Here is a 16968-nt window from a genome sequence, read left to right on the forward strand (position 1 = left end):
TATGTTGTATTGTTTCATATCAAGGCCTTACTATTTCAGGTTTGGAATGATCATTTCTGCAGAAATGGGATGAGGATCTGAAACGACGTGGGGCTAAAGTAGGACAGTATGAAGCGAAATTGAGTACACTACAAAATTCTCTGGCTACCTTGGAAGGTTGGTAATCTACCCTTATTTTGATGTCTTCTAAATTATGCTCACAGGAAAAGGGCTACCATGAAATGAATTAGTTTTATTGCTCATTTTTATTCTTGAAATATACAGTTGCTGTCATGTGAACCAGGTGAAATTAAGAAATTGACTAATGGTTCAAAAGGTAATGACAAAACGATGTCAAATCAAGGCTCCCATAGAGTTGAACAAACAATAGAAGAAATCAAAAGACAGGGAAACAGTGCAGGTGCTGCATGGGTTGAACTATTTAGTAGCCAGCAACTTAAGTTCTGTCAACCACCAGTTTTTTCAGATGTGATTGGAGTTGTTGCTCTGTTAGGAAAAGTAGAGAGTGATCTAATAAGTTGGTAAGATTGTGTTTGTGGTTGATAATCAGTTTAATTACATTATATATGCAAGCACTGTCGAAAATGTTAATTGAAACTGTGTATATGATTTATTGATAATTTTGGCTATTTATGGTTTTTGAATTGAAATTACAGGGTAGTATCTGAGTATTTGGGAAAAGAAAATATGCTGGCTATTGTTTGCAAGTCTCGTAAAGGGGTGGAACAGCTTGAAATGCATGATTCTACGGGAAAAATAATACCATTATCTGGCATTCATGGTATAGCAGATACACAACGGAGGTATATTGATGGCAGGTTCCGTGTCATATGCCTTGACGACATAAGGTGAGGAAGTATTCTATTAAAGTGCCTTAAAATGCAACACAAAGCCAGAATATGCCAGAAAGAAAAGGAAGAAACAATTGATAAAAAAGGAAACATAATTTTGAAGGAATTCTACATTTTAAGGATTTTAGAATATGCAAAAAACATTTTGTGAAGGTTTATTTTCTACTTTGCACATTATTGAGCATGGATAAGCTGACGGCTGATTGCAGGTGTTATGATGGGGATTTCAAGTCTGATGATCCACAGAAGGAGTTGATTATAGAGGATCCAAAATTATTGTCTGGCAGTGTCCCTACTGGATTCATTGGTTATGCTGTAAATCTGATCAAATTGGATCCTGAGAACCAATATTCTTTAGCTACCCCAGGGGTTGGTTTGAGGGAAACATTATTTTTTAATCTTCTTTCTTTTGTGCAAGTATATGATACAAGAAATCACATGATGCAAGCCATCTCTTGTATACAAGATGGTGCTATCTCATTAGATGGAGGCATCCTTAGGCAGAAAGGCGTCATTGAGTGTGGAAACAGGTAACTACTTGTTCCGATGTTTATGTTTTAAATGAAGATTTCTTTCGATTCTTTTTTCTCAACTTTAAACAGGGTAGATAAATTTGTCCCACATGAAATTGTTTATCTTAATGATATTTTGGTCTACTGAATGGATTTGTGTGAAGGATGGCTTATCTGATCATGTAATTTGATTTGCTAAAAGAATTTTGTAGCAGATCAGCTTTTGGATAGTATTAACATGGCCTTTTAACTATTGAACAGGGAGGAAGTTGCTGTGAGGTTTCCAACCACTTCATCAGAAGAAATAACCTCACCCAATCAATGTCATATTTTGATTGAGGAAACATTAAACATGAAAATGAAGCAGAAGAAAAAATTGGATGACGAAATCAAACGAACTAAGACAGCTTTAGATAAATCTACTAGAAAAGTTAGTGACAAATATGACGAATTTCTCGAACTCCAGAAAGAATATGCAAGCCTGAGTTCTCTTGTTAAACCAGATATTTTTGAATTAGGATCATCCTGAGATCTGAAATATTCACCTGGCTTTGCAGGCAAACATCTTGATGAATTCTTAAGAGCATTTGAACATGAAATCCTTTTCTTCAAGATTCTAGCTCTTTTTTGGTAATGATGTATGTAGAACAAAATGCAGCTTATTATGATGTCATATCAGGATGCACCTCCCACTTATCAAAATGCAGTTTATCATAAAACTGGATATCTGTGGTATGCAAATGCAATAAGTTTTTGTTGGATGAAAGAAATATCGCATGGTATTCATAATTACATTTTTCAAAATGCTTGACTGTAAGTTTCTCGTGTGTCTAGTGTCTTCAGCTTTTGTATTTATCTTAGATGAAAATTAAAATAAAAAGTAATATCATTGATTCTACCCTTCCTGATGTCTGTATGCATTGAAAGTGTAAATGAACATATTACCATCATTTAATTGGGCGTAAAATATTGAATCTTTGAGATTTGCGGAATAAGCCTACAGAACTATTATTTTTAATGTGAAGTATGTTTCCCTCAGAGATGCATTCCATCAATTTCGAGTGGATAATTTGTTACGATCTCCCTTGGATTGATATATATATAGCATACCACATTGAAAATAATTTAATTTTACGAGTATGTGGGCTCTAGGCGTCTACATATTCAATGCAATTATGTTGCAATTGCGCTGTTCAGAATATAATATTACAATAGGGCTAATCAGATCATAATATTAGAATTGGACTAAAGTATGTGATGGCATAGTCGTATACTAGCTTCAAAATTCTCTCGAATTTCTGTCGAATTTGTTTTCTGATCAGTTATTGAATCACACCCAACTTTAGCAGCTATGTGCTTTGTGATGCTGGGCGTCAACTCAACCAATTGGCTTTTTACAACACACAAGTGTTTAAAATCGGTCAGCTTTTTTTCAATATGCTTGTTAGGCCAGTCAAAAATTAGGTTGAATCCGTAACAACAATCCCAACTGCCTAAATTGCTAGTCAGAACTATCAACTTAAGTAATTAAGTGTATAAATGTTCATTAAGAATGCTTTGTATGCGCAATACTGTCAGGAACGCCTGGCCGGAAAACCAATTCAACAACATAAGTTGATCCTAAAAAATCTTTGTGAGGAATCAAAGATGTTGCTGATACTGCTAATGAGTCGGCCCTATCATTGAACTCACAAGAAACTACAGATATATCAAAAGCATCAAATGTTTCTATTAGATCCCAGACAAGATTGCGGTAATGTCGCAACTTTTCACTCCTTGTTTGATATATGTTTCTGATCTGACAGACTATTAACTCAGCATCCCCTTGAGCATGTAAGTTCTTAATTCCCTTTTGTTGAGCAACCTTCATTCCTAGAAGGAGAGACTCATACTCAGTGGTGTTGTTTGTGTTATTAAACTGCAATTTGAAGGAGAAAAGGAAAAGATTACCCTTGGGAGAAATCAAAACGATACCGGCTCCTGATTCGGTGGAAGAATAGCTGTCGTCAAACTCCAGTGTCCAAACATCATCTGGACTACCAATGCTAACGGTATCAAAATCGAGAATTTCTTGTTGTGAAGTTGAAGCTCCCTCTGATTCAATAACACTACTTTCACAACTACTTTCACAATTAACTAAGAAATTATTGAGTGAAGTATCAATTTCACTCTCAGGAATCATCTTTAGACCATTATCAGCATGCATGAAATAATTACCCATGCCTGATGATTCGAAAAGAATTTGGGCCCGTTGATCGTCATATTTGACAAGGTATATTTTGATTCTTTTTCTGGAAGTAACTTTTGGACAACTCCTTTAACTGGGATACGAGCTTCAGTCATATCCATGTTTAACTCACCCCCAAAATCTCTACAGAAATTTCTTCCCAACAAAAGCCCATAGGAAGCTGGTACGTCAGCTACTAGTATTGTCATCTTGATTTTATTTTCTGGGAATGAAGCAAAGGCAAACTGTGCATCTTTGATTTGACCAATCAAAGGAACTTGTTTGTTATCCATGGAGAAACACCTTCCAAATGTTTTGGTCAAGGTTAAACCAAGGGAATTAGCAACTTTTGAGGGCATAACATTATCAGATGCCCCAAAATCAATTACACAATTGCTAAGCTTGTAACCATTTATAAACAAAGAGATGTAAAATGGTTCTATCTTCTCAACAGGAGAAGGGGAAGAAACTAAATTGTTTTGAAGCAAGTTTGATTTTGGAAGATTACTAGAGGTAATATCTTTTTCTTTAACAAATTTGACCAAACGGTCAAATTGATCGGGGTTAGATCTCAGAAATTCTACTTCAAACATTTGTATCTTGGTTTTTCTAGCATGATCTAGAATATCAAATGACTAATAAGAATTCATTAAAGATGAACTTGCATTCTCATTTTGAGAACTTACAACATAAGGAACACTAGTCTTCGGTGCAGGTGTAGAAGAAATAATAGGTGCAGAAAAATTAATAGCAATTGAAGGAGTACTTACACCTTTATCTTTCGTAACGTCCTTCGAGATAGAAATGTCCTTTGGGGGGTTTGGTATAGGAGTTCCGCGCTTAGCAATAGAAACTGGTAAACGTTGAGAAACCTGGATCTGAGCAGAATCATCATTTTTCACATTGATAGGCGGCAGAGCCGCTTGTGTTTGTGAACGCATGAACACTGCAAAGACATCTCTTTCACGTGCATTTGACACATCATCTTCTTGGTACTGCAAAAACCTAATGTTAGAGTCGCCAGCTAAGTCTGCATCACCTTCTTGATGCGAATTAGCATCTTCTTCAGTAAAGGGAGGAAGATCATTTTGTTTAGCTTCATAGTATCCAGTTGCTGAACTTTGGGGTGGAGCTTCCAATGCAAGCCTCTCTGGAGCAGGAGGTAATTTATTTTGATTACGCATAGCGTAATTAGAAGCATTGTTTGGGTAAGTCCTCCTTGGGACGTCTCGATAAGAAGTATTTCCTTGTGAGGAAATCTACTTCTTAAGCGTCAGCAATTCATTTGCTAGCTTTTGTATCATAGGATCAGCGGAACTAGTTGAAGGAGACGCATCTGAATCTTGATTACTCCTAACCTTGTTAGGATCTCTCCTTATCTTTCCAGCAAGGATAAGGTCATCTTCAACCGATATAGCCATTTGTTGAGCTGCAGCCAAATCTGTAGGATTGTTCCTCCGCAAAAGGAAACTCACCTCTGGCAATTGGGAGTTGATGAAAAAACATTTCAAGTTTCCAGCAATAGGTCTTGAAGTAACTGGAATACAATTATGTAACTTGTCGAATTTGGCTACAAACTCACGCATGGGTTACTGAGGCTCTTTCTTCAATTGAGTTAATTGTGCCAATAAAGCATGATCATCTTCAACAGACTTGAATCTTGCCTCGAACGTCCTGAGAGATGCCCAAGAACTGATACACGCATTGGGTAGATGATAAAACCAATCGCCAGTAGCTCCATGTAAAGTTTCAATGAACAATCTTACTGAAACATCTTCGTGTTCAACACCAAGAACTCCACAAGCGATGTAGAAAGCAGTAATGTGTTCATCTGGATGTTGAGCACCATCTCCAAAAAATTTAGGTAGATTCTTTTGCATACCTTTTGGTAATTCATGCAGAGGCGCGGTCAAGTTCAGAGGACCAAAAGAAGTACCCCAGGGACCAGCAGCAACCACCCTTAACGAATTATAAGGTGGTATTACAAAAAGGTTTGCTAATGGAACAACTACGACTTGCAAACTTTATGCCTCGCTTGGTACGGGAGATCGCCGTGTGGATGGAGGAAAACTTTTTGTCCGTTGCAAAGGAGAAGATGTCCGTGGAGGTGTAACAAAGGGAAAATTGAATTGCTGCAATACTTAAAAGGTAGGATCAACAATTCCTGCTAATCGTTGCCCACGAGTGTAACGTCGATAAGCCAGATTATGATTTGAAGAAAAACAACAATGTGGAAAATACAATGAAAACACACTGCAACCCAAGAGACAAACTGGTTGCACGTCGTCCCCAGCAGAGTCGCCAAAAAGCTGTTGGGTGAATATTTTGTCACCAGCGTACTAATGACAAAACATGAAATTCACACAACGCTATGCTAAGAAATTAATCTCTCCTCTCATCAAGGGGAGGTTCCCTATGAAATTTCTCTTCTAATTAATCAAGAAATTAAAATGGTGGGTTGGCGTTGGGCATATAACTCTTTTTTTTCAGAGTTTATGTATTCTCCTTTCGCCTAGCTACAGTTTCTCTACCTCTTTAGATATTCAAAGAAAAGAACTATTAAACTAATAAACTATACTGAGTTACTTTTAAGTAGCACAAAGTCTCCTTTTATGGTAACACTGATTTACATTGATCGTTACAAATTAAACAAGTAGAAAGTTAGCTTAAAGCTCAAAGTCTTTTAGTGTAAATTTCTAATCAATTAAACTACTAATAACCACAACAATACAAAGCTTACTACAAGTTACTTCCTTTATTAGCAAATTTCTCAGGCATGCTAAGAGCACAAAGTCTATTGGCAAGATTTGAGAGCTCTTTAACCATGTAGCAATACCTTAAGATCAAATACGTAAAGATGATATGTATTCAATGGACATAGGAATATTAAATAATATAAACAAATTTATCGATACAACACAAAGTTTGCAATCAACAAAACCATTTTCTTTATTTGTTTGATTGAATTCTCATCACAAAAGATCAAAGTCTTTATTGGGATAAAAATCCAACAGAGTTTTGCTAAGCATGAAAAAGATAAAAATATTTACAAAAAGGTCCTCCTTATATAAGAAAAGAAGTTGAGAAAAAGGTGGGCACAATTGACTTATTCAACCGCATAGTCCCACTTTACTACAACTACTACATAAAGAAAACATGCAGCTGCACAAAAATTTACAACATCTATTGGTGTAGCTGCATGAAGGAAGAGTGTCAAAAGGGGGAACTTCATTCTTGATTTTTTTCTTCGTTAGATTTCTGAAAACCTTCGAACTTAGCGAGGATAGCTTTGACCTCTTCTTCATTTGGCATCAAGGTAGAACTCGTGATGATTTGAACGCGGGATATCGCATCTTGGATCTTCACTTGCTTCTTCTTAACATCCTTTAGCATGGATTTGAGTACTTCAAAGCTGACTTGAATTTCCAACAATTTGTCAAATGTATCGAGGGAGAAATCTTGTCCCATGCATTGGTCCATCAAGGAAAGAAATTCTTGGGTGATGACCTCAGCAGTGACGAGATTTTGATCACCATCATACAAATAGCAAGGGAGATCGCCTACTTTAGCAAAAATAAGGTCAACCTCATCATCACCTTCTTTCTTTTCACGATCTAGTTCTGTAATCATTAATTTCATCGTCTCTTGTTTATGAGACAGTAAGGATAAGATCTAAATATACTTCTCCCTTGTGGGAATTACCTTGTTTTCAACCAGGACATCTATCCTGAAATCCTCCATTTTGCTCCAAAGGGTAGTGCTTTTCACAACTTCCTCAATTTCCTGGGATAAAGAGGTTTTGAGTCCTTGCATCCAACTCTGGATCACTTCATAATCAGACAATAACTCCACCGTTGAACTCAGGAGATGAGAGCCTTCTGACCTTAGCCGCGAGATCCATTCGTCCATTACTCGACCCTTAGCTCCTACCTGCTCAATCTTTTTGATAGCTTCAGTGTCTATTGATGATCCTATAGGTTCAACCTCTTGAGAAGATTGTGTTACCTTTAGGAGGACGTTGGTCAACTGCTCACACTTCTGCTTCAGGATATTTTTCTCGTCCCTTTCCTGATCCAGTCTTCTTAACAAAGAATTAAGGGCTGTTTGAGAATCTAATTTCACACTTTCATGTGTCTCTACTCCGAGCTCCACAACCTGCATGGTATAATCTTATGATCGTATGCTGCCTTTGTCCTTATCTGACAATGGCACCATAACTTCGGCATATTTTCTTTTGGAAGCCGGGTCTACTACCACCCGAGATACTGTCTTTGGCTTCTTTGTTCCCTTAGGCTTTGGAGGAACCAAAAGTTCAAAGTCAAATTCATCAGGAGATATTACCTGTTTCTTTCTTTTAGGGTCCACTACTTCCATCCAAGGGGGTAGTTTTGGATTGGATGATGGAGTAGTGGCTTCTTGCTGACTTGGGGTCGAAGATTCTGGAATAGGTTGACTAGAACTTGGAGCAGTTGCAAGTGTAACTGATGGTGCTGATATTGAAGCATCTAATGGAACATCTGTTGCTGGTACCTTTTCAATTATTGGTGGAAGGGTTGAGGGTGCCGTCAGTGTAGCTTCAGAGCTCACTAATGAAGGGATGGTTGTGACGGTGGTAGTAATGACTGGTAAATCCACCGACACCTATTCTGCAAGTGCATCTTGCAAAGTTTCATTAAAATCCATCATGGTAGATTCAAAAGTAGATGAAGGGATATCATCTAAAGTAGAGAAGTTGGTTATTGTAAAAAATTGACCAGCAGTCTCTGATTGTGGCATGCCCATACTTAGATCTCCATCTTCATGAACATCTTCGTCTTCTTGATCAGAATCAGAGTCAGAATCAATAGAGTGAACGACTACTTGTGAAGTAGTTGTCGTATCTACCTCAACTGAATGTGGTACTTCTTCTACTTGAACTTCCTCTTGTTGAGGAATTTCGCCTTCTTCGACCTCTTTACCCTTTGCAGCTTCACTGATAGGTGGTTGTTCTGGCTCTTTTGCCATTGCCTCTTGTGATACTGATGATGATTCACCTTGTTTTGACCCTTTAACTGTAAATTTGATTTTAGGCCCTTTACCTTTTGATTGTACCACTAGAGCTGAAGATAGTGCTTGTGAGTCTGCCCTGTTCTTGGTTCTAGTTTCAGCTGTCGATGTCTTGCCCAATGGACCATCACTGTTGTCATCATCTCCCGAACTGGTGGGAAACTGTTTCATCCTGAGATGATTCTTTAGCAACCAAGCATTGGTGTTTGCTATAATAGGAGAGATCCTTTGAGTAATGGACTTGCTTTCCTTCTTTGACCATTGCACAAGTGGAAGTGGGGATTCAACAATCTTCTTCTCATAGTAAATAGGATCTACTATGTCATCTGTGTCTTCCATAGTCATTGGGATTTTAGGAAGATCCAGATTCTCAATTTGTTCCAGAGTAAGGCGGTTGAAGTCCATCCTCCTTATATCCTCCTCATCCTGACAGTCTACCCAAACATCTTCAAACCTATAGACATGAGTGTATGTCCTTTTGAGCTTGCTCTTTATGCCCCGAAATTCAAAATCGGTTCGGGCTTTGAATCTTCGCATGGTATTCCACTGCATCTCCTCCTCCATATTTTTGGCTTTGGGATTAGTTAGCATGGAATACCTACCAATTGACTTTGGGAATTTCAGCCCAGTCTTGTGTGCTTGTGATTGTTTCTCATGCACATTAATCAATTGTCTGCATAGCTCCATAAGGATAATTTTATCTGAAGGAAACCTTGGAAGAATAAAGGGCTCACCTGAGAAGAATCCAATCCGGATATAGGTGAATGTGGGGAATTGAAGGAAGACACAACCAAAGTGGGAAACCCTGCTGTAAGTGGCCTATGATATTCTTCTCTTATACAGGCCTTTATCAAAAATGCACTTCCAAATAGCAAAGAAAGCATCATTAACGCTCCTGTAATGATTACCTTGATTTTTGATAGTGAGTTGATCATAACATTCCCAAACAAGCACTATTCTTCTGTCCCCCTTAGTTGACAAGCCTGGATATTGCCTCATAGAGGCAGCTGCGTAAACCAGGTATGAGGTCATATAAAACTTTAGTGTTACCTTGACCTCTTTCAGTTGGGCGCAAAGCGCATCACTGATTTGTTCTCCCCAATCAATTCTGGCAGCTCCCTTTCTGATTATATTCATATAGTAAATCATCCAGCTTTGGAAATAATGAGAGTCTTTTAATCCCCTCACTCTGGATAACATGGTGACCATGTCATTATATTCTTCATTAAAATCACTCCTGTGAAAAGACTTAGGCCACCGGGAAGTGAGGGAGGATCTAGCAGTTAAAAGATAAACAGTATTGATTACCTTCTTGCATTTATCTTCGTGTTTCTCATAGTACTCTTGAGCACTCTCTTGAGAAATGTCAGCCACTTCTTCTGCCAATGAGCCTTTGAAGATGCTATTGAAAAATACGCTATCTAAAGTCATTATGACCTTCTGATCATCATCCCTTACCTGTCTTGTGCTTGGATCGAAATGATCAGCCACTGCTAATACAAATTCAGGATCATGAGCCGCAACTAGGAAGGATACATACTTATGCAGCTCAGATTTGATCAAACTAGTCAGGTGTCCAGGAGCCTTCTGAACCCGATCAAGAAATTCTTGCATGTCAACGTGGCCAATTTCAGTGTCCTTGATCTCTTTAATGTTAGAATCCACTGAACTTTCAGGGTACATATTCAAGTACCTATCGTACTTGTATTTCATCTTTTTTGATGATGCCTTACTCGGAGAAGGTTGTCCTGAGGAAGACTCGGGCTTGCTATGGGAGAGCTTTGACATTCGTGCACAATGATTGCATTCAACACTGATGATTAGTGATTCATCATTATCGAAAATCAATTTTTTCTCAAATGGATCGAAAAACGAGACTCAAAACAGGCCAAGGAGTAAAAACTGCCAAAACAACAGGTCGAAGAAAAAAGTCCAACCTGCTTCTTTACCAACAAAAATTTGCACATCGGACTTTAAAGTCCGAAGTGCAAATTTGTGAAAGGATATCAACACATCGGACTTTAAAGTTCGAAGTGTTACTTTGGGGAAAGACATTTACATATCGGACTTTAAAGTTCGATATGTTAAGAAAAAAAAACTTCAAACGAGCACATCGGACTTTAAAGTCCGATGTGCTGACTGGAAAAATTTAGGAGCACATCGGACTTTAAAGTCCGATGTGCTTCTAAGGGGAAGGACAGTCGGCTGGCATGTCGGGTTTTAAAACCCGACATGCCAACCTATACCTCTTCGCATATCGGACTTTAAAGTTCGATATGCGAAGGTTAAAAGGTCGCATATCGAACTTTAAAATCCGATATGCGAAGGTTACAACTGTTCAGCTGTATACCGGAGTTTAAACTCCGATATGTAGCTTAGAATAGGAGAGGTTTAGGAGAACGGTCGGGTTTTGAAATCCGATTGTTTCTCCAAAGCTAAGGAGGCAATCGGAGTTCAAAACCCGACCGTTCTCCTTAAATGAAAACCGAAAACAAGAAAGACAAACAAAAAAGGAAAAAACGAAAGTAAAAACATTTAAACAACAAAAACCCAAAAATGAGCACATACCTATTCCGCCGTGGAGAGTTGCGAAATCCAGATATGGGCGATTTGATCAAACAATGAAGAGAAGAAATCTGGGTTGCAACGAGGAAAAATGAGGAAGAGGCGCGCGATAAAAACCAGAAATGGGAATTAAAAAGCAAGATTATCATTAAAAATAACTTTAAACAAAAAACCCTAATTAACAATAAATGCTAATTAATACAACTCGTAGTTGCATGTCGGGTTTTAAAGTCCGACAAGCGACCTAGGAGCACTTGCATGTCAGACTTTAAAACCCGACATGCAACTAACATAAAAATCAAATGCAGTTCGGAGAAAAAAGTCTGAACTGCAATCCAAAACTAACTGCAGTTCGGACTTTAAAGTCCGAACTGCAATCTTGAGCTAACTGCAGTTCGGACTTTAAAGTCTGAACTGTTGTCAAAACTTAAATGCAGTTCGGACTTTTTTCTCCGAACTGCTGACTACAACAAAACTCAAATACACTTCGGACTTTAAAGTCCGAAGTGTAATTATTTACCAGGACCCCTGCAGTTCGGACTTTAAAGTCCGAACTGCAGGTTAAAATGCAAACTTAAAAAGCAAAGAAAAATAACAAAAATGAAAGGCGAAGAACGAAATGAACTAACCGACCAAGTCGATTTAGCTCTCCCGGAGATCATAAGGTACGAAACGGACCAGTTTCGTAGGGTTGCCTCATGATTTTGGCCAAACTGAAATCGAGGACAACACAACCATGCCAAATAGGACTATCAAACTAATGGTTACTAGATGTGTGGGGATCAAAACTCACATTCTAATGCCAAAAAAAGATTTGGGTAAAACAAAGATTGTTGTTTTGAAGTTGTTGCTAGTGTTGGAGAAAGGTAATATAGATTCACTTAGGAGAAATTATTCCTAGAAAACCATACCTTAAATATCTAGTCATAAACTCAAAATAAACCAAATTATTATAAATTATACTCTATTTTTCTTACAAAATCATAAATCAAAAGTCATGTATTTCTTTCAATAAAAATAGGTATAATTTTTTTTTTACAATAAAATATATTTGTATTATTTTATTTAGGTTCAATCTTGAATAATAAGATACAATTGTAACATGTTATTCTTAATTGATATAATTCATGTTTTCAATTTCTAACATTGCATTATCAATATTTAATTAATATATTGGTATTTCCTAGCGTATCTATTATTACATTGTTTTTTTACTATATTTCAACTAATTTCATTTTTCAATTGGTTATAAATTGGTTATTATTTTTGTTAGCAACTAAAATTATAGGCCCAAATCTCTAAGGTCGAATCTCCTCCCAAATGTTAAGGTGTCAAATTTGAAAAGATCACAAACTTATGATCAAGCTTGGACAACTGAGTACTAATTATTAAGATTGTCAAAGATTCCTTCACTTCTAGATTTGGTAAACCAAGGGGGCCTTCGCTAAGGTGTTGAATTAGATGAAATTGCAATGAGAACACTTGCCATAAACTATGCTCACTACAATATGTATCCCTATTTTGGCTGTCATAATGTACTTGTTTATTGGTTTAGTGAACTCATGGTCTTGTAACTTACTAATATAGATATTTTTACCTATGAGTTTCTTAAGTATAGATTTAATAATCCCTATAAATTTTTATACACGTCAAAACATAGTATCTAGAAAATAACTAAAACAATAGAAATTGAAAATGAGTAAAATGTTTAGTTTGTTATTATGTGTTGAGGTGTTAGAAAATAATAAACCAGTGCCTATATCTAGTTAGGAAAAAAAATATTGAGTTTAATTAAAACATGCAACAATGAGAACAATGGTAGAACCTTAATGATAATCTCACAAAAGACTATATCATTCAAAATGCATGAGAAAAATAAGTTCTATAAATACATCCAAAAAGATATCTAGAATTGTAGACTATTAATGAGCATTGCTTAGTAATTATTTAGTAAATAAAAAAACTCGTCTTATCATTTAGAAAAGTACTTCATAAAAGCATTGTGAATATTTTACGATCTTGTGGCGAAAAAGTTAATTAGAAATACATCTATAAATAAACACAATATAGTTAGAGATACTTAATCAAGGTTGAATCTATGATTTATAATTATTCTTTGAAGGTTACAAAGAGTTTGGTACATGTTTTGAGTGAAGCCAACTTAACAATACCAAAATTGTGATACCTAGAATTAAAAATTGAAACCCTAGGGTTTCTTGTGGTAATCCTTCACTATTTGTTTGGTAAATTCTCCTTATTTCAATTTTTCATCCCTTTCAAATGAAGTCTTTTGGGCCCTTTCCACTCTAGAGAAGGTAATAAAAATATTGATCAAATTTCATACACCCATGATTGGTATGCTATAAAGATTGCCCACACTTGTCAAGGTTGCATTGTTTTCCTTTTACTCTTTCCTAAAATCATGTCTAATGTGCTTGGATGTACTAGGAAAGAATGGGGGAATAGTTTCCTATGATTTACAAATCTCCTCTGCATTAATGGTACTACTAGTTGTTGGTATGTAGGCCAAGGAAAAGCCTACAAAATCCATTAGGATGGTAGCTAAAAGATTGTGTGAGGACTATCAAGGTTGAAATTTGAAGTTCATCAATTACATCACGGGTGCTTTCTTTTTTTTTAATCACTAGAAGTACATGTGAATTGGTTCTCATATGACTAATAGTTATTTCTTAGTGATGGAAAATTGACTAGGTCTAGTTTTAGGGTCTTATCAAGTCATTTGTGATGACTTGGGTCATGCAAGGAGATAGGTGGGAGTGAATAGTGTAAAATGTTAGAGTTTGAGTTTTAGGAATTGGGGTATGGAAGATCTCATTTAACCAATACCATTGTTGAGGATTAGAGATCAGCCATATGGCATACCTCATGCTTACAATAAATAGGTATAGAGTACCACATCTCTTAATTTGAAAGGATATGTAAAAGAAATAATTAGGGTTTGGGGATTGAGGATAGCAAGTAATCCATCCCAAATGACATGTAAATAAGGATGTGTTTGAAATTACAATACCAAAATATAATATAATGAAAAGTGTTATGGATCAAAGTTTGGGGTTTCCAGGAAAATGGTACTCTTGTAATGGGAGAGTTGACAATTTGGCACTAGAAGGAACTGGATACAAAAGATTAAGGGTTTGGAGTTTGGATGAAAAGAATCATAGTGTAAATAGAGTCATTGTCAAACTAGCTAGCTAATCACCTTTCTAAGTTAGTGACCTATTTACAATTAGGTTATTTTAAAATTTGGTCTCGCCTCATGTGGTTGGGACATGTAACGCCCGCCAAAATACCCTAAAGAAAATGATTAAACTAACTAACAAATTGAGATAATGTTTTTAGAAAAACATCTACTAATGCAAGATAGTAACTATCATTACTCTTTATCTTTAACTCTTTGATGTAAGGGGTTTCGGGTCCCCTCAAAATTTGTTTTTTATTAATAAAAAACTATCATTACTCCAAAATAAGACATAATGAAGATAACCATAACCTCATACAATACAAGCAGAAAATAGCATTATAACGATCATCATCTCAACGTGCGCCTATAATCAATCATTCATTCATCTATACATTCATTTCCTAGGGTACTTTAACGTCATTACTTACTAGCAATAACACATTACATGTCAATATCATAAAACCATTAACATTTGTTATAACATTTACATTACTATCTCTCTTATCATGACAATCATGAATTTTCAAACACTTATCCTATCATATTCCCATTAGCTCTCTAAGTTGATTATAAAACACCAATTCAAGTGTTCCTAATCTCCCATTTCTTCACTAACCATCTGACTCAATATGAATCCAAATAGAACTATCAACAAATAATCAAATCCAATTCTTTTCCTTTTCTAATTTCGTCATACATCCCATCAAGATAACATATACACAATCATTGACAAGTCTTTACAACAATGCTAGTTACTTTCCCATGAGATTACTTATAACAAGATTATCTAAAAGCACCATATCTACAATAAGGACACACATATCTCAACATTTCAAATCTTACTCCCTACAGATCTCTATCTCTTTTCTACTTGATGAGCATACCTACAACATGAATCATACAATTAATACAACATCTTACTATGTTACAAGATCATAACCTTGACTACCTCATCATCACGTCCTATCACATAAGAATACATAGTACAAGTGCATAATTTCTTTTACATTTTCAATGTCATCATGGTTCAATATACTATCTCTATAGATAGAAATTATCTTCGCATAAAGAAGAATCATAGAGTTCATACAAACATACAACTACTCATTATTTCTCATACTCCAAGGATAACTAACATTAATATCTTTCAAATCAAGGCATACATGATGATTAACATATCCATTACCATCCACAAGATATACACAAGATAATCTAATCGTACCACTTAATCATTTAATTCCTTTCTAATATTGAATTACATACACATTGAATATCCATTTACAGTGACCTTATCCTATACATCTCATTTTGTAATCAACCTACTACACGTCCTAGTACATAGGCTCACAAGGTAATAATTACACAGCTTACTTTACATCTCAAGATACAAAATCACATGATATCAATTCCAATTTCATGAATTTTTCTCCAAAGATCCATCCACATGATGAGATAATATAAATTCATATCCACGCATCCAACGAAGAACATCCCAATGGAATAAGACATCAAACCACCCGACCATGTGGAACCAAATAGGAACCACCCCTTGTGCTAGGAGATGACATGGGGTTCCAACTCACACTCAAGACCTAGGCTGACACCTAACAACCAAGGGATTCAATCATTAATTCCACAAAGACAACAACCATAACAATGAATCACATCACATCACAAGGCTAATCATAAATCAATAAACTCCCAGAGGCATACTCAACACAAAAGGCATAAGGATAATGGACACATGTAGGGAAGAGTGTCATCACATGCTAGCCTCATGTGGAATCCTCCTCTACCTTGGAGCCAAACAAGGGAGGTCAGTCTATCGCACCAACGATCTTCCCAATTCTAGATCCCAAAACCTCCTCCCTGGGATTCATTGGGGCATAAACTCAATTTCCTTATCTTGCTTAAGTGAACCTATTTACCCAAACCCACTAATTAATTATTATGGTTATCACTTGCAATTAATCCTTAACTCATCATATGGTTCCACAAGTCTAGACCCCCTCCTAGAGATCTATTGCTCATGACCTAGGTCCTACACATGCAAGAGCCCACTCTCCCAACTATGGACCATAACCTTAAGTTAAAACATATATCAAGATAACATCACAACAATAATATGAAGGCTCACAAGAGAGATTAGTACAATTACATCACCACTAAGAACAAATATGAAGCATAACATGAAGCATACACTCATAGGAAATAAAGAGCCTTCACAAGAATCAATCCAATAATGCACCAAGAATAAACATGAAATGAAGAAATGATCCAAATAATGTTCAACCCTCAATAGGGTAAATGTGGAACATGCATTCTTGACATCACTCATCATTCCCAGATTTACATCATAATCATAATATATTATCTTTACTTGAAATTTTTTTCCCAAATCAAAATGAAATCTTAAACATCAATCTCCAAGCCCCAAACAATCATTCAACAGTCACAATGTATACAATATATTTCCAAATAGAAATGTAGAGGATGGAGTTTGAAGCTCCAACCTAGAAGGTCATAGTAATGGCAAAGGAAAATTCATGGAAGATCAATGAATCC

At 36.2% G+C, this 16968-nt stretch overlaps 2 protein-coding genes across 5 annotated transcripts in view; one reads left to right on the forward strand and one right to left on the reverse strand.

Annotated features, from left to right (window-relative positions):
• LOC131035899 (structural maintenance of chromosomes flexible hinge domain-containing protein GMI1) overlaps positions 1-2036 on the forward strand; it is a 254949-nt gene extending 252913 nt beyond the window's left edge. For all 4 annotated transcript variants that reach the window (XM_057967666.2, XM_057967665.2, XM_057967667.2 and 1 more), the window contains 5 exons: positions 63-156; positions 284-521; positions 657-848; positions 1061-1381; positions 1625-2036. In XM_057967666.2, coding sequence (XP_057823649.2) covers positions 63-156; positions 284-521; positions 657-848; positions 1061-1381; positions 1625-1892 — 1113 coding nt within the window. In that variant the 3' untranslated portion in view covers positions 1893-2036. The remainder of the gene's footprint in view (positions 1-62; positions 157-283; positions 522-656; positions 849-1060; positions 1382-1624) is intronic.
• An 873-nt stretch (positions 2037-2909) lies between these two features.
• Positions 2910-3584, reverse strand: LOC131035876 (uncharacterized). Its single transcript, XM_057967628.2, has one exon. The coding sequence runs from the start codon at positions 3582-3584 to the stop codon at positions 2910-2912; it is 675 nt and encodes a 224-aa protein (XP_057823611.2).
• Between the last annotated feature and the right edge of the window lie 13384 nt (positions 3585-16968).

Source organism: Cryptomeria japonica, chromosome 8, assembly GCF_030272615.1.
Source record: "Cryptomeria japonica chromosome 8, Sugi_1.0, whole genome shotgun sequence".
Classification (NCBI taxonomy): Eukaryota; Viridiplantae; Streptophyta; class Pinopsida; order Cupressales; family Cupressaceae; genus Cryptomeria; species Cryptomeria japonica.